Source organism: Alosa alosa, chromosome 7, assembly GCF_017589495.1.
Source record: "Alosa alosa isolate M-15738 ecotype Scorff River chromosome 7, AALO_Geno_1.1, whole genome shotgun sequence".
NCBI lineage: Eukaryota > Metazoa > Chordata > Actinopteri > Clupeiformes > Clupeidae > Alosa > Alosa alosa.
The window spans coordinates 19001333-19025239 of NC_063195.1; the positions used below are offsets into that span (position 1 = coordinate 19001333).

General features: G+C 43.0%; 1 protein-coding gene across 1 annotated transcript in view; it reads right to left on the reverse strand.

Moving 5' to 3' along the window:
* Positions 1 to 85: 85 nt before the first annotated feature.
* mslnb (mesothelin b) overlaps positions 86 to 23907 on the reverse strand; it is a 31207-nt gene continuing 7385 nt past the window's right edge. Inside the window, exons 19-46 of the mRNA XM_048248993.1 lie at positions 23874 to 23895; positions 23674 to 23701; positions 23442 to 23520; positions 22600 to 22740; positions 21849 to 22060; positions 20591 to 20682; positions 20014 to 20126; positions 18791 to 18970; positions 18422 to 18453; positions 18169 to 18266; positions 17666 to 17688; positions 16946 to 16967; positions 16797 to 16824; positions 16481 to 16565; positions 16100 to 16240; positions 15620 to 15828; positions 15281 to 15369; positions 14865 to 14977; positions 13752 to 13907; positions 12849 to 13057; positions 12252 to 12337; positions 11979 to 12106; positions 11455 to 11580; positions 9600 to 9787; positions 8744 to 8832; positions 8206 to 8333; positions 363 to 487; positions 86 to 248 (exon numbers count right to left, since the gene is read on the reverse strand). Of these exons, the coding sequence (XP_048104950.1) occupies positions 86 to 248; positions 363 to 487; positions 8206 to 8333; positions 8744 to 8832; positions 9600 to 9787; positions 11455 to 11580; positions 11979 to 12106; positions 12252 to 12337; positions 12849 to 13057; positions 13752 to 13907; positions 14865 to 14977; positions 15281 to 15369; positions 15620 to 15828; positions 16100 to 16240; positions 16481 to 16565; positions 16797 to 16824; positions 16946 to 16967; positions 17666 to 17688; positions 18169 to 18266; positions 18422 to 18453; positions 18791 to 18970; positions 20014 to 20126; positions 20591 to 20682; positions 21849 to 22060; positions 22600 to 22740; positions 23442 to 23520; positions 23674 to 23701; positions 23874 to 23895 (3105 nt within the window). The remainder of the gene's footprint in view (positions 249 to 362; positions 488 to 8205; positions 8334 to 8743; positions 8833 to 9599; positions 9788 to 11454; positions 11581 to 11978; positions 12107 to 12251; positions 12338 to 12848; positions 13058 to 13751; positions 13908 to 14864; positions 14978 to 15280; positions 15370 to 15619; positions 15829 to 16099; positions 16241 to 16480; positions 16566 to 16796; positions 16825 to 16945; positions 16968 to 17665; positions 17689 to 18168; positions 18267 to 18421; positions 18454 to 18790; positions 18971 to 20013; positions 20127 to 20590; positions 20683 to 21848; positions 22061 to 22599; positions 22741 to 23441; positions 23521 to 23673; positions 23702 to 23873; positions 23896 to 23907) is intronic.

Below are 23907 nucleotides of genomic sequence, written 5' to 3' on the forward strand. Positions count from 1 at the left end.
TCAGCAGGTCTATAACTGAGCAGTTTCCTTTACTCTTGCTTAATGCTTTTCACCAGCATCCCCCACCCCCCCACCCTATTTCTTTCTATCTTTCTCTCACAGAAACATGAAAATGAAGGGGAACACATACGTCATCGTCAATATTGCTGCAGGAGTCGTAGAGGATGGAGGTGATGGCCATGGTCTCGCCCAGAGTCAGATTGGAGAAGCCCATGGCAGGGGCCGCACAGCGGAACGCAAGAGGGAGACTGGGACGCAAATGAGTCGGTTTAGTTTTTGGTCACAGGGTTATGAAAAAACATACACACACACACACACACACACACACACACACACACACACACACACACACACACTCTCACTGGATAGCGTTGAAGGTGGGGTTCTGCAAGTACAGCAACTCCACGTAGAAGGTGGTGACGCTCTGCGGCAGGGAGGTTTGGTTGAACAGCTGGAGGTTCGCCAGGTTGGTGGTGAAGGGTTGGAGCTGCAAAAGAGAGACGAGAAAGTGAGTGAATGACAAAGGAAAAATTTGGAGAGACTGAATTTGTTTTGTCATCAAATGCGGTATTCAATTATTATTAGCTAGCGGCGGTCATATAAGGGATTGGTAAAGTTTTGTTTTTTTCCCCCCCGTCATCTACTTCCTGAATTTTTGGTCAACGATACCAGGGACACCGAAACACCGGGGCACATGAAAATTGGTGGACATGTAGCCCCACTAGAGTTTTTACGGAAAAATTTCGTTTGGTCCCTGGGGGCCACTCCCCCGCTGGGAGTTAAGACTGGAGCGAGTCATATTCAAAATAATGCAACGTTCAAACAAAAAAGATATCAAAGCACCTTTTGCGTTTAAATGTAGCACTAATTTTTTTTAAACAGCTGGACAAATGATTTAGCTAATTGATTATAGCCTGCACACCAGCAATTGTTGAACATTTACCTGTACAAGACAGTAGCCCAGCCTTACAAGCATGTTGCATGTTGTAGGCCTACTGTAGAAATTTCACTTAAATTGCAACCAACATGCCTGCTTGCCAACGTTCAAACGAAAAAGAAATCAAAGCACCTTTTGCGTTTAAATGTAGCACTAATTTTTTTTAAAACAGCTGGACAAATCATTTAGCTAATTGATTATAGCCTGCACACCAGCAATTGTTGAACATTTACCTGTCAAGACAGTAGCCCAGCCTTACAAGCATGTTGCATGTTGTAGGCCTACTGTAGAAATTTCACTTAAATTGCAACCCCAACATGCCTGCTTGCCGACGTTCAAACGACAACGAAAAAGATATCAAAGCAACAAGAGGGTTAAGTCTGAATGACACGGAGTTCAGACTCATATTGCTCTTCATAACCATCTATAAAAAAAGTGTTTTTCTTTTCTTTTGAGCACGTCCAATCCCAGGACATAACGCACTGGACCTTATAATAGGCTCGGATATAATTCCAAAAGGGGGCAGATAGGGGCCTACTGCACTTAAAACTTAAAAGATTGAACAAAGCTTCCCAAATTTGAAATTGGCGATCAGTGACTGGCATCGGGTGAAGCTGAAGCATCGGGCTGAACAGGCTATTAAAAACTATTTGCGCACCTCAATGTCACAGGAGAGACTGGGCTCTCCCTTCTATAAATTGAAAAATTATGCTTCGTTATGCTACCTGCAAAATGGCCTATGATTTCATTGCTGAGTTTGCGGCAAAGCAAGACAATGTTTTTTTCAGAGTAAGGATATGGCGAGTTAGTGTCATTTATTTGTCCAATGTTAGCCTACAGACCAGTTTCCATAGTGCACATCTTATCAACAGTTTGAATGTCGTGTGTGTTTCTGCTCATTGACAAATACCGTTCAGCACAATGATTCATGCCCAATTAATTTCCCCTGTTAAACTGTTCGCCTTTGTTACACTATTTGGTTTCGTGATGTAGCCTATGATAAACACCATATGGCCAAATATGTGACTCAGCTAATGTTATAGGCTATACAATTTCCCCTCTTAAAGACGGTGGTGTAGCTTATTATACTAGGCTACTAAAATGCACTGACGGTAGCCTTGGCTATGTGTAAAGTAAGCTATCGCATGATTTCATGCACGTAAGTTCATGCATCTGTCAAGTTCGCACAGGGCATCGCACTATCTGTCAAGTTCGCACAGGGCCTCGCACCCCCTTGCGACGGCCCTGCAGCTCCTCCTAAGACAGCGAGGAAAAAGTTAAAATATGCGATAAAACATGGGAAAAGTTGACAGGTTTGTTTCGGTCCCGGTGATTATTTGTGAAATTGTGCAAAAGGCATTTCAAGGAAGGTGTTGTATGCAAGCTCCCAAATTGACCCAGTAGCCTACAGGAGGCATCAATAAATTGTTGGAACTGGGGAGGGTCATGCGTTTTTTCTCAATCACTTTGAGGGTCATAGAAAAATTTCTTTGCTGGCGAGGGAGGGTCACGCCTTATTTGACTAACGCCCCAAAACTCCTCCGTAGCCCCTGAAATAAATAACTTAACAGTCCCTAATTGATTATAGCCTGTAGGCCTACACCAGCAATTGTTGAACATTTACCTGTACAGGACATTGACAGTAGCCCAGCCTAACAAGCAGATGTTGCAAAAGACATCAAAAGACGCAATTAATCAGAAATAAATAATGTAATCTGCATTGCTTTATTTAACAAACTGCAAGCAACAAGAGGGTTGAGTTCGCCAGAGGCCAAACCTCAAGAGCAGAGCCTATCTGTTAAGGCACTCGATAGGCTATATGGTAACGAAGCTGTGTGCCTGGAAAGACAATAGAAGATGCTTTCTGAATAGCACAGCTAAGACGGCTCTGGTCATCCCATACCCTCCCCACTTCCTGTAGCCTACCATTATGACTTGTTGCCGCTTTGGGACATTAAGCTTTTTTCACGCTAAGCCCTTCTTTTCACAAGCAGTGGGGAGCGGGGGCACAAAGTAACACTTTTGGTAGACAAAGGAGGGGTTCTCGCGCTTCTGTCGTTTGGCGACAATCCGTGCAACCAGGCCAGGACAGATATTTTAGAGAAGAGAGACGCCGGGCAGCTCAGATGTCTTCTTAATTTTCTTTATTCTTTAGTAAAAGGTGCAGAACATTATTAAACTTTGACTCACGTTTCGAGGTGTCGATGTTTTTGACTAATGAACATCGAAACGTCACAAAACTAAAACACGCGCATATTTTTGTATTGCAATCATTGTAGCCTACAGTTGTAACAGCGCGTAACAGTCGTTTTACTCCCAAGATCTCCTCCCCATGGCAGCAGGCAGGTCCAGGTAGACAGCTCATTATCAAACAATAGAACGTTTTAGCGACAAGGGCTATTGTAACGATTTGATAGCGACACACACAGTTGTCCAATCAAAGGGTTTATTAGCGGAAGCGGGAATCAGCCATACACATAGACCAAGACACCATTACATAGGAAACACAAGGGAAGTCAATAAAACAAGCACAATACACGAACAGGGTAGTCACATACAATACACCGGGCAAAACACATGAGGTACAACGTAAAGAAAGACTACACAAGCTAACACATACATGACAAGGAAAACGCAATTACACTAACTAAAACCGACATTACACAAACCAGCATTCACACACATTGCATTCTGGGAGGCTAGCACTCAGTCCAAAAGACACCGACGTTACAGTATCAACTAATCACTAAACGTCTTATAAACAAGTATTGCCAAGAGCAACACCTTGCAAAAAATTATAACAATAGGCCTAGGCATTTATATGGCTCTGCTCCTGCCTAGATTCGAACTCAGAACTGCCTGAAAGTTGCAGAACCGTTCTGGAAATACGCACATTAACCCACTCGACCGTCAGACAACGCTATCTGCTTCGAGTAGGCCTATTGGGTAGGACTGTAGCCTACACTGGTTGCTGTGGCACAGTCTTGAGTGACCAAATTCGTTTTCCTTTGTCATATGAATGCTGTCATGTTGTTAACATTACTGTTAAGGAGATGCTGTAGGCAAAGGCTATATTTAACATCGTTAGTGTAGTAAAACAAATCAGAAATATTCACGAGGTTTCTGGGCAGCATATTTATGTTCTGTTACACTTCTCATGACTGCCGACAAAGTAGCCTACTGCCAGCTGACGAAGCTCTCATTTTAAAACATTACTGAGAGACAGGCACTGTACAATCAAGACATCTTGCCACTGAATCCAAAACTATGTTTAACATTATGTACAAAGCTTATAGGCTACAGTGGACTAGCATGTTGCAGGGGCTGCTAAAAACACAGAGAAACGCTTTGAAAACTCGGCCAATCACAGCCCTTGCTGTCGAATGCTCCGCCCGGTTCGACCGTGGAACGCCACAGCGGACTATGCTGCCCCCAAGCGGCTGCAGTTGTACTTACATTTCACCCAGCTGCGTGAATCACCTTGATGGTGAATGAAGTGTCAATTCCTAACTGGGACCCACTGTAGCCCATAATCACTCATTTGTAAAAAATGAAAACGCAATATCATTCTGCTTTTATCGCCCCTCTTTTCAGTTAAGATGTTCAGAACTGCACCAAATTGTATGTGTATGATTAACCTGACATTCTCTGGGCATATGCCAAGTTTTGTAGAATTTCATCCATGGGAGGGTCTAAAAAAATTAAGTTATGTGTACATTTTGTGACTGTACACTTATTGGCCTGTAGATGGTGGTGCACACTTATACACACAGACAGGCTCACACATACTATCGGTATCGGCAATTAGAACGGGCGATACATAATTACAAATTCAGTAGGATTACCAAATAAACCAAATATTCATAATCATTTGGCTGCATTTTCAGTATTGGCGTTACGTAGTCGTTTGTCCACCAGATGGCACATCGTTGCAGTGAGACGTAATTTTGTTGGAAGTTAATCTAAAGTGGGTTGGAAAGACAATAGACGCTTCCTAGGCCTACAAGGACAACACTGTAGTTTACCACAGATGACGTCTAATAAGGGTAGGATGATTTCCACATGAAACGTAATTCCCATTTCTTCTTGAAGCCGAAATAAATCTGAGAATCTTTATCGGACATGCTTGGTTTTTACTGCAGGTAGGCGTTAATCCCATACAAGTTATAGCCTAGGACAGGGGTGGGGTGTTGTTGTGCGCCCGCCGGCCAATTTTCAAAACCCAGTGTGGCCCTTGAGCCAAAACCTGGCCTAGGACGTAGGTAAAATAATGTTACCGTTAGCATTGGTTGAGTGATGGAAGCCAATTTGATTATTGATGTATTTGTAGAAAACCATAAATGCGGTTATAGGTTACCAAGCAAATTGATAACAGTACTAATTCTATCTTTCGACTGTCATCTCATTCTCTTCTGACTACTAGCAGAGTTAGCCACAACACGTTCGCTAACGTGATGGTTTTCTAATGGAAAATATATACCTGAAAGATAACCTGTCTATGATGCATAAACACCGGGCTGGGACATTTCTGCTCAAAGTCTCAAAAAGCATCTGAGTCAACGTTCATTCCCAAACACCCACTAGACTACTTCAATCCTCTATTTTCAAAGGTGATTCAAGTAAGGAAGAGCATGGCTCAAAGTAAAGTAACTAGGACTGAAACTACATAAATTCGTCAAAGTGAATAATTTGTGTCAACTCGCCGCAATGTAGATTTATTAACGCACCCGTGATGATCTACATCTCCATTTAAACCAAATGTTTTAGAGCGCACATTGAAGATGTATCCAGGGCAGGGATGTACCTACACATTTGTTGCACGTGCTACAAAAATCATTCTTTGCGATGGATGATTTTAGTACCAACGTTACACCGGTCCGATACAGTTTTGCCTATGGCTATACCGTGAGACTGAGACTCTTTTTGTTTGTTCGAAGTGCGTGTTTAGGGTGTGAGAGGGGAGTTGATGTGCTTTGATTCCAGCTTGGTAGTTGTAGTCTATGCCAGTGATTCTTAAACTAGGGGTCGCGACCCCAAATGGGGCCGCCAATTATTTTCTGTATTCAGTCTGAAATTATTATTAGGTGAAACAAAGGAAAATAATATTGGCCTTTTCTGCCTTTTTCTTATTTACACGCAGTTAAGAGAAGAGAGATTTTTTTTTTCGTCTTTCAACGAGATCTGGTTCAGCTTATGGGCTACTGGTCTGCTGATAGAAACAATGTAACTATCTGCTCCCACTATGCAAACTCAACTTGTTCCCGCTATTTTAAGTAAAACAAAACAAAAGACATAGGTAGCCTACTAGCCAAAATGGACAGGTGGCTGCTTAAAAAATTTAACAAAAGCTCGCAAGTGCCATCTACCAGTGCGTCTACTCCTCCGTGATCCTCAGATGGGACAAGTCTAACGGCCGGTGAGAATAAAAAAAACAAACGGCGCGTCGGCTTTATCAGAAAGAATTTCTGAAATATGCATTCACTTGCCAAGTTAAAGATGACCTCGACCACCCACAATGTGTGATTTGCGGCGATGTTCTGGCGAATGAGAGCTTAAAACCTGTCAAAATGAAACGACATCTCAAAATACAGATGTCGGCTCAGCACCGTGGAGGAAAATCTCCGTGTCGCCGTATGCAGCATTCCTCCTAGAATTAACTTGCTATGTTCACGGAAGCATGCCCACCCTTCCCATTGAAATTGTTAAAGATAGTAAACCAGAAAAGGGAAATAAAAAAAATATTGTTATTGTTATCGCCATAAATATAATTTAATGTAACGTTGTAGGCCTAATGCTGCATGTGTATGTGTGTGTGCGTGCTTGTGTGCGCACGCGCTACGCACATAGCGCTCTGATCTGATATGGCGGCAGCCTACACTTGTTTAATCGTGATTGTTTGGTTTTCTCGGTTCTTGTTCATATGGAGTAAATAAAACAAATGACTTTGCTTTCTAGTTTTTGCTTGATTTAGTTGTTAACGTTTGAGGGGGGTATTTGAGTAAGGACTTAGAATGGGTTTGGGGAAAGTGGGGTCGCCAGACCTCACCATACTTTTTTGTGTGGTCGCCAGACAAAAAGTTTAAGAACCACTGGTCTATGCGATAAAAAGCATGTGTGTGTGTGTGAAGTATCCAAACAATGATAACACTTTCATTATGGCTGCTTTAGCCTGCTTTAGTTTTAGACTACTGGTATTTAATTTGTGCATTGACAATAAAGTTGAATATCATATGAACTAGATGACTAAACTCTTGCATATGTATGTAGAAGAAGAAACATTCACAAAAATCCATGACATGACCTCTCTTCTTGATAGCTGTTGAAAACTGCATGGATCTGACAGGGATTGTTTTGTTTAATCATAAATAAATAAATAAATAAATAAATAATGCTGCTACCTTCTGCTTTTCCCAAATACAATGTATTTATTTTCGCGGAATGGATGTACAGGATTGAGCGGCGGTCATATTTTGCACCGCTATGCGGTACATCTAGTTTTACTTTACTTCATTTGGCTGATGCCCTTATCCAAATTATTACAATTATTACAGAGGCCAGTCTCTTCTGAGCAACACGGAGTTAAGTGCCTTGCTCAAGGGCACAACGGTGGCATCTGGGTATTGAGCCCACAATCTGGGCCTACTGCATGTTAGCCCAGGTCCTTAGCCACTACGCTACTGCATGTTAGCCCAGCTCCTTAGCCACTACGCTGCATGTTAGCCCAGGTCCTTAGCCACTACGCTACTGCATGTTAGCCCAGGTCCTTAGCCACTATGCTACCACTGCCCCATTATGATAACACCGCCCCGGTAGAATGTGATCGTACACAGCACAAGTGTATTTTTGTTTATGTTTCGTCAGTGTTTGGCATCGTTGTAGCCATAGATATACATAATAAAGGCTAGATGCCTTATGGCGGAGTCTCTAACGGCATCACCGACAGCCATCTTGTCACAGCCACATCTGGTGGGCTCTGTGGTACCTGATGTAAGGTATATCTCTTCTTCTACTAAAGCCAGAACAATGCCCCCAGGCTATAACAATGACACCTTCAGGTCACTACCTGTCATTACAGTGCACCATGGAAACACAATGTTATGAGTTAGCGAGCTGACTGTGGCAAGATGGCCACGAGGTGCGGACGTCGACCTCCATTGGCCACCAGCGCGGACGAGACATCTAGCCTTTATTATATATATCTATGGTTGTAGCTATTCACTTCCTCTCCCTCTACTCAGCACTCCAAAGCACTAGGGGGCGCCACTCACACTTGTGCCTCCGTAAGCGCCGAGATCCTCCAGGGAGATGAATGTGATGAAGATGTTGATGTAGTTGGCGAACCAGGCGGTGGAGGCCAGGTCAGGAACAGACGTGTTGTAGCACCTTGGTGTTGGGGCTGAAAGACACAATAAACAAACATCAACAACAACAAATATCCAACTCACCATGGTCAGCAAAAATCCTGGAATAACCAGACAGAACTATGGACCACTTAACGAGTTCATAACTACAGTTGATGACAAACGTTATACTGCGGATGTTAGGTTTCGTCCAACCAGCTAAAGTAAAGATAAGATGGCCATTTTGAACATGCTTTGTAGCATAGGCTCCTAAGGTGAAGCGACCAACAGGAACCCTGCATTAGAGAGAACTGAGGAATTTATGGAACTTTACCTAACCATTTGGCAAGTGAACAGCTGCAAATGTCAAAGGCTGATGTCAACACTATACATCATTTTTTAATTTCAAATTTTCGCTAGTCTTGTTGTAGTTTTTGTTGTTGTTATTGTTGTTCTGTTTACTGACCTATGGAGAGGTAGCTCTGTATTGTTGAGTACACATCCCGTTGGGTGAAGGCAGCGGAGCTGTAGTTAAGGTTTCCTGCCACAGCAACACTAGAAATGAAATGAGTTACAGTTATGGTTATCGTTGAGGTATTTAGCAGATAAACACATACACACACACACCATAGAGCCATACACACACACACAAACATAGATATACTAGCACAGAACATATATGCATGAGCATTGTGTACACACACACACACACACACACATGTACACACACACACACAAACACTTAAAGGGACACCAGGCAACGTTTTCGTGTTAATTACTCATCTTCGTAAGTCGGTATATGGTTAAATGACTCATTACAGGGCGAATGAAGACTCTCTTGCCCGCCCCTACTGCCTGTAGGACGAATATCCCGCTTGCAAGTTCAGTGTATCGTACCCACCGACCGAAGCAGTATCAGTTTACATCATGCATCCACAGCACAGAGGCAGGCTAACGAAACGCTAGCGATTGTTGCAAACGTGTGTATAATGGCAGAGCCGGCGAAGAAGCAGCGAAAATCCTTAGACGGAAAATGCAAAGAAAAGGAAAAGAGCTTCAGACCGAGCAAGGGGGAGTTTCGTAGAGAAAAAGCATCAGGCTTGCCTGGTGTCCCTTTAAAATAACACTTCATGCTTCCTGTAAGAGCCTTGTAACTGCATGTGTACCAACAGAAAAAAGACACTGCACACAGTGGTAATAAAAACGTAAAAAGGTACACTGTGCTATTTAATTAAAGTCTAATTCACTATTGAGTGCACGGCACGCTGCCTGAGGACACTCAATCTCAAGTGTAGACCCTTTTGTTCCACAGTGGCACTCACAACTTCCTGAAGGCCAGACAGTTTGAGTTCTGGAGCGTGGCGTAGCTGATGAGGTCTTTGTTGAGGAAGCGGAGATAGGAGCTCAGTCCGGCGCCGAACCAGCGGTCAACCTCAGCAGAGTCAGCGACCAGGGCCCGGGGCCACACACAAGGCAGGACGTATGGCTGGACCATCTCCGGAACCTTCTCCTGTAGAGAGAGAATGGTAAAGAGGAGAAGAGCAGGTCAGATTGTGAAGGAATGTCGGTCACAGGCAGAGAGAACGCGTGAGAACGTCAAAACAACACTGGGTAGAACAGAGAACATGAGAGAACGTCAAAGCAACACTGGGTAGAACAGAGAACATGAGAGAAGGTCAAAGCAACACTGGGTAGAACAGAGAACATGAGAGAAGGTCAAAGCAACACTGGGTAGAACAGAGAACATGAGAGAACGTCAAAACAACACTGGGTAGAAGAGAGAGAATGTCAGTCACAGGGAGAATGTTTGAGAATGTCAGTCACAGGGGGAGAATGTATGAGAATGTCAGTCACAGGGGGAGACTGTTTTGAGAATTACTGGTTAGAAGAGAAAACCTGGGAAAATATCAGAGACCAATTGAGACAATGTGTGAAAGGCTCAGTCACAGAGGAGAACAAACAGAGATCCTCAATCCATCCTAAATAGCCAGGAGAACATCAGTTACTAACTCAGACAATCAGAATATCAGAAACAACTTATCCAAAAACTAAACCAGAACCACCTCACATACACCAAATTTACTCTCAAACACCCACATAAACAAACAGTGACCAGTGGAATAACGCCGTTTAAAAGAACGGCGTTAGGTACCGACGTTAATTTTTCAGTAATGAAGTAATCTAACTAATTACCTTTCCCGTCGTTACAACGGCATTAACATTACTGGATGTTAAATGCAGTGCATACTATGCATTGATTGAATAAACTGTGTAATCCGAACGCACCCCTGACTCACAGCTAGTGAGGAGGTGGGTTAATAACGACATACTGTAAGCGATTATGATTGGCTAAGGCAGAGTCATGTTTCCAATCAGAGCCAGTGTTTTTACACACTTGCCAGCACACGTGCCACACACACACACGCAACAGCTAAAATAAAGATTCGACGAAACAGCAGAGGTCTGGAGCAATCCGATGAAAAGTTGGCATTTTCAAGGTATATAAGCAGGAGATATAAGCACCAGGCTACTTCAAGTTCATTGTGGTCAAAGGCAAGAACGTGCATGTAATGTGTAGGCTACATTATGTCCAGGAGCGGCTGCGACATCCGTTGTAAGCAACTCTAATTTAATGAAGCATCTCACACACGCATCTAATGGCCAAAAACACTGATACCTCCACCACAGATGATAGCTCGCCATCCACTAGCAAAGAAGGACTCGGAGCAAAGTCCTCCAAGCAGCAAAAGCTAGATCTTTCTGCCTCACAACAAAAACCTATGACACAGGCTGAAGTATACTGTAGGTCTGTCGATGTGCAATATCTTGAATTTCCCCTTGGGGATCAATAAATTATCTATCTATCTATCTATCTATCTATCTATCTATCGATCTAATAAATATTGAAAGTTATGTAGCCTACAAACACCTGTCTGTTCTACTCATTTCAACTGGCTGCTCAAAACTGCTAAAAAAAATCCAAATTCTTTGACATATAGCAACTTTTTATAAAACTTTTTTTTAACAGTAACGCAAATAGTTACTTTCCCTAGTAACGAGTTACTCTTTTCATAGAGTAATTCAGTTACTAACTCAGTTACTTTTTGGAACAAGTAGTGAGTAACTATAACTAATTACTTTTTTAAAGTAACGTTCCCAACACTGACATTGACATACCGTTTCCAGGAACTGCAGTGTCTCAGTGTAGCCATCAAAGACCTGGCAGAGTTTGCCCATGTCGTCCACAGCGCCCGGCCTGCGCAGGAAGCTGCCCAGGTGGGCTGGTGGGATGGAGTTCATCAGCTGGACAAGAGAAGGAGAACGCCACACACATTCATCACTGCTCACGTGCACACAGGTGATCATTATGATTCACCTCACTGCATTTGTCTCCAGATTAGGCATACACACCAGCTAAGCCACTGATTTAGTAAATCTTCTAAAACTGATAGTTCCCGGTCCTTGATTGTGATTGGTTGAATCACGTTCGATGCCATTGTAAAATGCAGCATAAACATACACCTTGACCGCATTTCGTTCTATATTACTGCACTACCATAACTTGATACAAAAGTTAAAGTAGCTACGTCTAGACGTTGCTTGGCAACCATTTAGTAAATCTTATATTTTGGCTACACAGTTACAACCGAACACATCATGTCTGATTGCAAATGGGCTCCAGCATGTCTGCGGTGCGCTACCTCTGTCCTGCGGCTGGCTGGCATGAGTGAGAGGAAGGTGGTCAGGATAGGGAACTGGAAGCCCATGAAGGACGTCTCCAGGAAGGAGTAGAAGCTTCCGCTGCCATAGCAACGCAGAGGGGAGGGCTCTGAGGGTTTTGGTCAGAGAAAAACAGGAGAAAGAAATGACAAAAGTCAGTGGAAATACACATTTATACACATTTATAAATGTATACATCCACACTAATCTGCGTATCAAGTTCTACGACAAGAAGAGAATGGTGAGTGTTCTACCTGTGAGTAACGATATGATTTGGCCGGACACCTGGGTCTGAGTGTCATCCTCAAGCGTGGCCAAGGTACCGTTCAGAAGGGCCACACTGTACAGAGATGAAGCAGTACAATGCATTTATACAGGTGATACAGTAAACAATCAATGTAAACAAACAATGTAAACAAACATTATACATGGATGAAAGACAAACAACGTAAACAAACATTATACATGGATGAAAGACAAACAGCGTAAACAAACATTATACATGGATGAAAGACAGTAGTCTACATACTGGATTGTGCACACAATATACTCAGCATGCACTGTTTTGAACATTCATTGAATATTATATTGTGTGTGAACATGTATACTAATAGGTGGTTATAGTGGAGCATAGTAGTTGGGGGTTATACTTGCATATTGTTCGCAAGTATGATATTTCAGATACAACATTATATATTTACACAGCAGTCAGTGATACTGCTATTACAAAATGTGTGTGTGTGTGTGTGTGTGTGTGTCTATACAGTATACGTGTGTACATGAGCCTAGATATGTTGCATGTGTGTGCATAAGTATGTGTGTGTGTGTTTCTCTGCGTTGCTGCTACTCACGCCTGCTGGCTGGTGTTGCACTGTCGCACTCTAATGATGTCGAAGTACGGTGCCACATGGCTGGGCGAGAGATTGGGCAACAGGAACGTCATGCGGTCGTTTAGCCACACCAGCACCTCAGTGTCGGGCACGGACGACTCCGACAACTTGGCACGGTTGAACACCTGCTGCAGCATGACTGAACGGAGGGGTGCAGCGATTGGATTTCCCTGAGAGATGGAGACCAGATATTAGCATTCGATAACAGAGGAGGAGGATTGGGAAAATGATGCAGCAAGTTGATATCCTGCCATGCTGGATTGGCTCAAGGACTTTTATGAACCCATGAAGAAGTACACACTAGTTTTGCATGAAACATATTCAATAAACCTGACTAGAACAGAACATATTTAGTTTGGCCATGAACTAACTGAGCAATCATCACACTCTTACATTAGATGATTAGAGGTACTTTTGTTTGTTTATTTGGTACTTTTGTTTGTTTTGCTGTCCCTGTAATAATCAAACTAGTACTAACACTACTATAGCTTCCTCTACTCCTCCTCATCACCATCATCATCATCATCATCATCGTCATAAACTGCAGCTGTATAGCACCTTCCTCCTCCTAACATGACCTGTGGTGGACATCTCCCCACAGACACGTTCAGTCTAAGGGCTGAGCTACAGCAGGCGCGTAACTGAAGCGTTCTGTTCGCGTTGCGTCTGCTGCAACAATTAGCTTCCATTATAATCAATGGAAGTAGCTACACCAGACGTGACAGTGGGGCGTACGTTCGAAAAAAATAGACCATTCATCTAAAATGGATTTTACGCGTCGCGAACGGAACGCTTCAGTTACGCGCCAGGTGTAGCTCATACCTAAAGTGACGTACTGTAACCCCCTCTCCTCTCCTGACTCACCTGGGCGGCTGGAGCCAGCATGTCGAAGTAGCTGGCCAGCAGCTGGTCGGGGACGTATCCCAGCAGGGCGGTGACGTCGGCGGGGCTGGTCAGCAGGCCGGGAGTGGCGGAGGCCTCCACCAGCTGCCTCAGGTCCAGTAGGGACAGGGCCTCAATCTGACCACACAAACAGAGAGAGACAGAGTCAATATGGGCAGGGCCTCGATCTGACCACACAAACAGAGAGAGACAGAGTCAATATGGGCAGGGCCTCAATCTGACCACACAAACAGAGAGAGACAGAGAGTCAATATGGGCAGGCTTAGAGACTCGCATACAATGCATATAAGACTTCTGAAATGTTTCTATACCTCTATTATTTCTACTTCTACTAGTACTACCACTTCTAGTACCACTACTATTACTTCTACTACTACTTCTAGTACCACTTCTAGTACCACTACTATTACTTCTACTACTACTATTACTTCTACTGCTACTTCTAGTACCAATGCTATTACTTCTACTACTACTTCTAGTATCACCACTATTACTTCTACTACTAGTAATACTACTATTACTTCTACTATTACTACTAGTACCACTACTATTATTTCTACTACTACTTTTTATGGACCCTTTCAAGAGAGTTCCATTATCAGCATCATAGTTGGCCCCACAAGACTTCCTTTTTAACATTCCATATGTTATCTTAATGCAGAGGAAGTAGATTGGGGCCCAAAGAGAACGTTCAAGCATTGTTTTTGTTTTTATTGTTGAAAGGGTCTATACTAGTACTATTACTACACAGAGAGAGTAAATATGGTCACAGTAGACCCAGTTACTTACAATACATAGCAGTAACAATAAGGTCAGTCAAACCAAGGTCAATGTGTGTGTGTGTGTGTGTGTGTGTGTGTGTGTGTGTGTGTGTGTGTGTGTGTGTGCGTGTGTGTGTGTGTGTGGGTACCAGATTGAAGCTGCCATGCAGTCTCTGTGTGTGTGTGTGTGTGTGTGTGTGTGTGTGTGTGTGGAAGGGGGGGGGTACCAGATTGAAGCTGCCATGCAGTCTCTGTGTGTGTGTGTGTGTGTGTGTGTGTGTGTGTGTGTGTGTGTGTGTGTGTGTTTGGGTACCAGATTGAAGCTGCCATGCAGTCTCTGCATGTCCACAACAGAGGCAGTGGCTGAGAACGGCCCAAAGTTCTTCTCCAGCCAGTCAGCACTGTTTGCAACGCCATCGGTACAGGCTGCACACACAAATAAACAACAACATCATCATCATCATCATCATCATAGTCATATTCATTATCATGATGCTCATCATAGTCATAGTCGTCGTCCTCATCATCATCATTATCATCATCTTCTTCTTCTTCATCATCATCATCATTTTCATCATAATCATATTCATTATCATCATGCTCATCATAGTCATAGTCGTCGTCATCATCATTATCATCATCTTCTTCTTCATCGTCCTCATTACAATCATCTTGGCATTTCTTCCTGCCAAACTCCATGATAGAACGCACAATAAAAATGTCCCAAACCTGACTTGTTGAGGAAGACCTCGATGAAGTCCGTGTAGACCAGAGTAGAGTTGAGCATTTCTCCGTACACCTGCCCCATGGCCTGCACACTAATAATAACAACACAACAACAAGATTTTTAAACTTATGAATACAGTTGGTGCAGTGAAAATAAGGGTTATTTGTAGGTTGTGGTACATTTGTAAAATGATGCAAAAAGATAAAAAGTTCAAATGCAACTTCACAACCAACTATATTTCAAAGTAAACTAAAAACAAACAAAAAAGGCTAAATCACTACCACAAAACAGATTCAAAAGAAAGGACATCAAGATGGGCGGCCATTTTGTTTGCTACGTACACATTCTGGTAGGTCTGGCAGCTGAAGTCCTTGGTGGCCAAGCAGGAGAGGAAGGATGGGGTGACGGAGGACAGGAAGGGCCTCAGGCGCATCCCGAACCAGCGGTTCACATACGCGACGTCCCGCACGTGGTCAGCACTGAAACTGCTGAAGGTGACCTCGCCGATTGCGTCCAGGACGTTCGAGACGGCGGGACTGGCAGTGAGCTTCTGATGGGTAGGACACAACATTTATTTTTAAAAAGCAGTTTGTTGAGTGGAAAACAGGATGTTATTAAAGACCAACCAATGTATTTGGATTTCTACAATTTCGGAAATGCTATAAATCAATTAAATTAAATAAATAATCTATGAATTTATGAGGATATCACTAAATTTGTCCATATTATCAGAATCCCAAAAACGAAAAGTGGCTTAAATGAAAAAAGAGTGAGAGAGAAAAAAAATGTTTAATGAATAATACAATTATTAGGCAGACTACCGTGCTGTTGAAGAGGTCGAGGGCATGACCCAGGATGGGATTGACTTTGGTGATGAAAAGCTTCCAGGTCGCTTTGGGATGATCCTCACTCGTTTTGCAGGTTAACAATGTCACCAGGTCTTGAGCCGTCAAAGTGGACAGCTACACCCAAACAGAGGACAGGAATTGTATAAAAAGTATAAACACACACACACACACACACATACACAGAGAGAGAGAGAGAGAGAGAGAGAGAGAGAGAGAGAGTACCTCTCTTCAACAATAACATTTCTACAACCAAACTCAAACACTTGCTATACAGGGTGATTTGTTTACATTTTAAATGTAAGTTAATAAGCCAAACATTAGGAGTTACATGTAAAGGTTAAAAGGTGGTCCCACCTGTGCGCATGCGTACTGTGCCATGCTGAAGCCACACAGAGAGCTGGACCCTTGCTTGTTGTCCAGGTGAAGCTGTAATGCAGTGCTGTAACAAGAGATGTAAACAACATAAGGAAAATGTTTTATTACTGTTAATAATGTTATTATTATTATTATTATTATTATTATTATTATTTAAACAATTTAATTTATTTTTAATTATAACTACAACACAGCATGACAGACGGGTCTGTGTTTTGACCATTATTTAATTGCAGTGTAAGGAATTGGCACGTTCAAGTGCCTCTATAAATGTTGGCCATAAAGGCTGACGCACCTGTTGATATTGAGGCAGATTGCCGTCTCTGTTGAAACAATGAGTGATGCATGATTAGGTAAAACATTGCTGTGTGTTTCAATACAGACCTCTACAGAAAAATAAACCTTTTCATTAAATATTTTTAGAAAGGAAAATGAAACACTTACCATCAATCGGAGTGACATTGCACTGTTGAAAAGGAGACAAGAGATAGAACACACATTGAATCAAATTTGCTCTAACTGAAACCCTGTGATATAAATGAGCTCTAGCTATGTAGAACATGATCAAGAAGGACACATGTAGGCCTTAAGGGAACATGGGCAAAAAAAAACAAACAAAAAAAACTGGTGCTCGAGGATATTTCTTGTCTGCAGAAATGTGGTGAGCAAGAGACAGGCCGTCAAAAAAAAATGCGTCTCTGTAGGCAGCCTAGGCTCCGAGATCTGTACACAAAAACAATTGCTACCAACAAGTGTTGGCAACCACTCAAAGGCAAAATAAAGTGTTCCAACCAATAACCGAGGAGATGTGCGTTTAGGAGAGTTTCAATTGCACGGGAGGGAGGAGGAGGGAGTAGCGAGCTAGCTCTCTGTTTTGTTTAAACATCAGTGACGTTACCCCGCCATCACTGATACAACCTTTAAGGGCAAAAAAAAAAACAAATGCTGGTGCTCGAGGAGTTTTCTTGTCTGCAGAAATGTGGTGAGCAAGAGACACTTTCTGGTGAGCGTGCAATACCTTTTGATGCACACCAGAAATGTTCGCCTACTGTATATCTCAGAATTTCTGATGCACACCAGAAGCGTATTATTCTTTTTTTGTTCCAAGTTCCCTCTTACACAGTTCATTTCATAAAAACAAAAAGAAAGACTTCAAGTCCTTACCTCTCCACTGTAGATAACACAACCTAGAGAAACAAAACAAGAAGGTCAAAATTACATCAGTTCTGTTGTACCTCCATATGCCATGTCAGTGGCACAAAAACACTCCAAATAAAAGTACCTTTATAATAACAAATGGTGACACATAAATAAAAGTACCTTTTTATAATAATAAATGATGACACATAAATAAAAGTACCTTTTTATAATAATAAATGATGACACATAAATAAAAGTACCTTTATAATAATAAATGGTGACACATAAATAAAAGTACCTTTATAATAATAAATGATGACACATAAATAAAAGTACCTTTATAATAATAAATGATGACACATAAATGACATTCCAGAATCTCGATGTACAATTATATTGTTTTATATGAATACCACATTTTGTTTAAATAATCATCAAACTCTATAATATTTGTGCTATACATTTTACAAACATCAGCTTTGATATTTTCATTTTACATCATGTTTGTGTGGTGATGGCAGTGGTACCTGGTGGGACTCTGGTGAGGAGGGTGGTCTTGGCGGCGGCGATGGCCGTCTCCAGGGCTACAGTCACCACGGGGATGAGCTGATCCATCCGGTTAAACCTGATCAGCACAGCATGGGGACATGGGGACAGTGGTCAATGGGACATTGTGTATGTGTCTGTCGGCGTGTGTGTGCGTGTGTGTGTGTGTGTGTGGGTGGGTGTGTGTGTGTGAGTGTGAGAGAGAGTTGCATAATGTTGCATAATGTTACTTACATGACTTTGTAGGAGGAGCAGGGGATGACTCCCTGAAAAGCACAAGAGACACATCACACAGTCAGATTCTTCATTTGATTCATGGAGTTGTTTTAATTAGTTATTCTTTTAAAGCAGAGAGTTTCATGAACGTAACTCAGAGATTCTGAGTCAATAAATGTAATGTTGAGCTGTGTGTCTGTGCCTGTGAGTGTGAGTCTGTGTGTGGGGGTGTAGGTGTGTTTGTGTGTGTGTGTGTGTGTGTTTGTGTGTGTATGTGTGTGTGTGTGTGTGTGTGTGTGTGTGGGTGTAGGTGTGTTTGTGTGTGTATGTGTGTGTGTGTGTGTGTGTGTGTTTGTGTTAACCCCCATCACCTCACACCCAACTCACCGCTTGTGCAGAAAGCGTGATGAGGCTCTGGAGGACATCCGGAAGCTTATGGTCCGCAGGCGCTGCAGCCAGGTAGTCGAACACCGTGTTTATGACGACCTCTTTATCGGTGAGTCCAGGCAGGGGTGCCACCATCAGCTCCGCCACCTGACCAGGGGAGAGGACGGCCAGCGCCTCCAACTATGTCATGGACGGAGAGAGGGAGAGAGCAGGGCATTGAAAGAGGGAGAGAAAATAATATCCATTCATTAATTTGTTATTAATATGAATGTTACATATCACACATGAACAGACAGACACAGAAACATAACTGGGAGAGAGAATTAGGGGGATGGAGAGATAGAGAGAGTTAGGAGAATGGACAGAGAGATAGAGAGAGAGTTTGGGGGATGGAGAGAGAGAGAGTTAGGGGGATGGAGAGAGAGATAGAGAGGGAGAGAGAGAGAGTTAGGGGATAGAGAGAGAGAGTTAGGGGGATGGAGAGAGAGAGAGAGTTAGGGGGATGGAGAGAGAGAGAGTTAGGGGGATGGAGAGAGAGAGAGATAGGGGGATGGAGAGAGAGAGTTAGGGGATGGAGAGAGAGAGAGAGAGAGAGAGAGTTTGGGGATGGAGAGAGAGAGAGAGAGAGAGAGATAGTTAGGGGGATGGAGAAAGAGAGAGTTAGGAGTATGGAGAGAGAGAGAGAGAGAGTTTGGGGGATGGAGAGAGAGATAGAGAGAGAGTTAGGGGGATGGAGAGAGAGAGATAGAGAGAGAGAGTTTGGGATGGAGAGAGAGAGATAGAGAGAGAGTTAGGGGGATGGAGAGAGAGAGATAGAGAGAGAGAGAGTTAGGGGGATGGAGGAAGAGAGAGTTAGGAGTATGGAGAGAGAGAGAGAGAGTTTGGGGATGGAGAGAGATAGATAGAGAGAGAGAGAGATAGAGAGAGAGAGAGTTAGGGGATGGAGGAAGAGAGAGTTAGGAGTATGGAGAGAGAGAGAGAGAGAGAGTTTGGGGATGGAGAGAGAGAGAGTTAGGGGCATGGAGAGGGGGGCATATACACATAAATGAATGGAATTAATTATTATAGAAACAAAACATCGAAGATAGTATAAACTTAGGTCTAATATTATAAGATAGTCTTTTAGCTTCAAAGAAACATATCAGGTTTTACCAAAGGTTTCATATCAATTATGTATCAGTAAATATATTTGTATGTTTGTTTGATATATCATTGCTGCTTACCGGCTTGAAGAGGTCATTGAGTTGAAGCAGAACAGACGTGTTTGCCAGGACAGAAAACGGCCCCAAGTTGCTCTGAAGCCATATGGCACTGTTGTTGGAGACGCAAGCTGAGGCTGTATGGGAGAGAGAGATAGAGAGAGAGAGAGAGAGAGAGAGAGAGAGATAGAGAGAATTGATTAAAATTAGAGAGACAGATAAATGACATAAAGTGGCATAAAGTGAAAACTCCCAGTATGACAAGATTTTATCCACCCTTGATGCATGATAGCTACAGTTATGTTTCCCTGCCTTCCCTCAGTGTGTGTGTGTGTGTGTGTGTGTGTGTGTGTGTGTGTGTGTGTGTGTGTGTGTGTGTGTGTGTGTGTGTGTGTGTGTGTGTGTGTGTGTGTGTGTGTGCGTCTGTGTGTGTGTGTGTGTGTGTGTGTGTGTGTGTGTGTGTGTGTGTGTGTGTGTGTGCGTATGTGTGTGTGTGTGTATGTGTGTGTGTGTATGTGTGTGTCGCGTGTGTGCGTGTGTGTCTGTGTGTGTCTGCGTATGTCTGTGTGCGTGTGCGTGTGTGTGTGCTGGGGAGCCTTACTCCTGGACAGGAAGGGTGTGATGAAGTCCGAGAAGATGGCGTCCGTCTGGGCAGGGCTCATGTGGGGCAGCTGCGTACTGAAGGCCTGGAGTCTAGGAGCACACGGCCACGAAGCACCCGGAGAACTAGGAGCACCACACCCACACACACACACACACACACACACACACACACACACACACAGACACACACATGCACACACACACACACACACATGCACACACACACACACACACACACACATACGCATGCACACTCATACACATTCAATTGCAATATGTTTTCTGCAAGGACTTTTTGAAAATGGGAACATCCTCCTATAACAGATGTATTAAACGTGTTATTGACACGTTATAAGCATGTTTATAACACACATATCCACATGTACACTTACACACGCTGATAGGACGAGCAGCTGAGGTTCTTGCTGCTGATGCAGCTCAGGAACCCTAGCGACGCCGAGGAGAGGAAGGGCCGCAGCCGTCCCATGAACCACTCTGACATGAAGTTACCGTCTTGCAACTCCTCCGGTCGGAATCGGTCCAACTGGACCTCTCGGATGACGTCCAGAACCACCGGAACGGAAGGACTCTGAATGGACTCCGTCTGGGAGGAAGGTAACGGGTGTTTTGTGAGAGGAAGTTAATGGGTGTTTTGTGAAGTAGAACAATCCAAGCTGATGTACAAGTGCTCTATTGTATAAAAGTATTGCAGACTATGATAGATTTGGGAAAGGTGCTATACATGAATCAATTCCATTAAAAATCGATACAGTACAAAACAACAAGAGAATACAATGTACATGTCTAATCCTCTAACATTATACTTTGAATAAAAAACATGTATTAAACGCTTTAAAGTTAAGGTTGTCATATGCTTTGCCCACTGTATCTCAATCAACACAGTTCATAGCTTACTGTGTAAAAAAGTCTTTTATGCAAGTTATGCTAGCATACTGAGGGCCTATGAAAATGTCCCTATTGCAATTATGTATTTAACGCTACCATTCCATTGCTTTCAATTGCAGATGTATGTAACGCTCACACACACAGACACACACACATGCACACACACACACACATGCACACACACACACACACACACACACATGCATGCACACTCATACACATTCAATTGCAATATGTTTTCTGCAAGGACTTTTTGAAAATGGGAACATCCTCCTATAACAGATGTATTAAACGTGTTATTGACACGTTATAAGCATGTTTATAACACACATATCCACATGTACACTTACACACGCTGATAGGACGAGCAGCTGAGGTTCTTGCTGCTGATGCAGCTCAGGAACCCTAGCGACGCCGAGGAGAGGAAGGGCCGCAGCCGTCCCATGAACCACTCTGACATGAAGTTACCGTCTTGCAACTCCTCCGGTCGGAATCGGTCCAACTGGACCTCTCGGATGACGTCCAGAACCACCGGAACGGAAGGACTCTGAATGGACTCCGTCTGGGAGGAAGGTAACGGGTGTTTTGTGAGAGGAAGTTAATGGGTGTTTTGTGAAGTAGAACAATCCAAGCTGATGTACAAGTGCTCTATTGTATAAAGTATTGCAGACTATGATAGATTTGGGAAAGGTGCTATACATGAATCAATTCCATTAAAATCCGATACAGTACAAAACAACAAGAGAATACAATGTACATGTCTAATCCTCTAACATTATACTTTGAATAAAAAACATGTATTAAACGCTTTAAAGTTAAGGTTGTCATATGCTTTGCCCACTGTATCTCAATCAACACAGTTCATAGCTTACTGTATAAAAAGTCTTTTATGCAAGTTATGCTAGCATACGAGGGCCTATGAAAATGTCCTATTGCAATTATGTATTTAACGTTACCATTCCATTGCTTTCCATTGCAGATGTATGTAACGTTATGTAAAGTTAGACGACAGTGGCTCTGCGAAGGTTTAAACATAAACATCTGCTGAGGCAGTGAAGGGCAATCAGTAGATAAGATAACCATGGCAAGTCTCATTCCCACCTGGTTGGCGAAGACTTGCAGGGCCTGGTCCAGGCTGGCGGAGGCTTTGGTCAGGAGGAGCTTCCATGCGTCTCTGGGCCCAGCGCTGGAGAGCTGACACTGGAGCAGGGTGACCAGGTGAGCCGCGGATATGTTCGACCACTGGAGAGAGAGGAGGGACAACGTGGGGGATGGGTGAGTAGGTATACACAGACACACTGACACACAGACAGGTAGACAGATAGACAGACAGACAGACACACAGGCAGATAGACAGAGAGGTATACACAGACACACAGGCAGATAGACAGATAGATAGACAGAGTGGTATACACAGACACACAGACAGGTAGACAGACAGATGGACAGACAGACAGAGAGGTATACACAGACACACAGACAGACAGACAGATAGACAGACAGAGAGGTATACACAGACACACAGGCAGGTAGACAGATAGATAGACAGACAGAGAGGTATACACAGACACACAGACAGGTAGACAGATAGATAGACAGACAGAGAGGTATACACAGACACACAGACAGGTAGACAGATAGATAGACAGACAGAGAGGTATACACAGACAGACAGATACACAGACGGAAAGGGCCAGCCAGGCAAATGGACAGTTAGACAGACAGACAGAAAGACAGACAAACAGATAGATGGACAGAGAGAGGACAGACGGAGAAAGAGATGGATTTATGGACTGATTGACGTTCATGGAAGGCTTTCTACAGAGATCCACTATCGCCTTATCAAATCCCCCAAATGACTCCTACTGAGATGGGACTGATTTGCGATCTGTTAGAGGAATCCCACTGGACTGGGTTGTGTGCTGATGCAGGTGGTGCCGTACCTGAGCGCATGCGAGCTCTGAGATGCTGAAGCCACACACGTCCACGTTTCCCATGTCCAAAGACTGCTGGACAAGTGTGCTGTTGCCATGGAAACAAAGGTTGATTGCATCATAAAAACAGAGAAAAAAATCAGGTTAGAATCCAATTACCTTAAAACATGATATATTTGGAATCTCACAAATCACACAACTGCATTAATGAAAAATGACAAACAACCAAATAGTATTTTACCTGTTCACTCCATTGCACACCACAGATTCTAAAATGGCAGAAAAACATAAATGTAAGTTGATAAATGTGTGAATAATTCATATGCATTCAGATGTTATATTACTATATCCATGTAATATGACTCAATTCGTCATAATAAAAAAAAAACTCATTGGAAAAAAAATAATAAAATGTTATATTTAGACGATAATGTGCCTTACCATTGTGTGGGGTGATGGGACACTAAGAGAGATA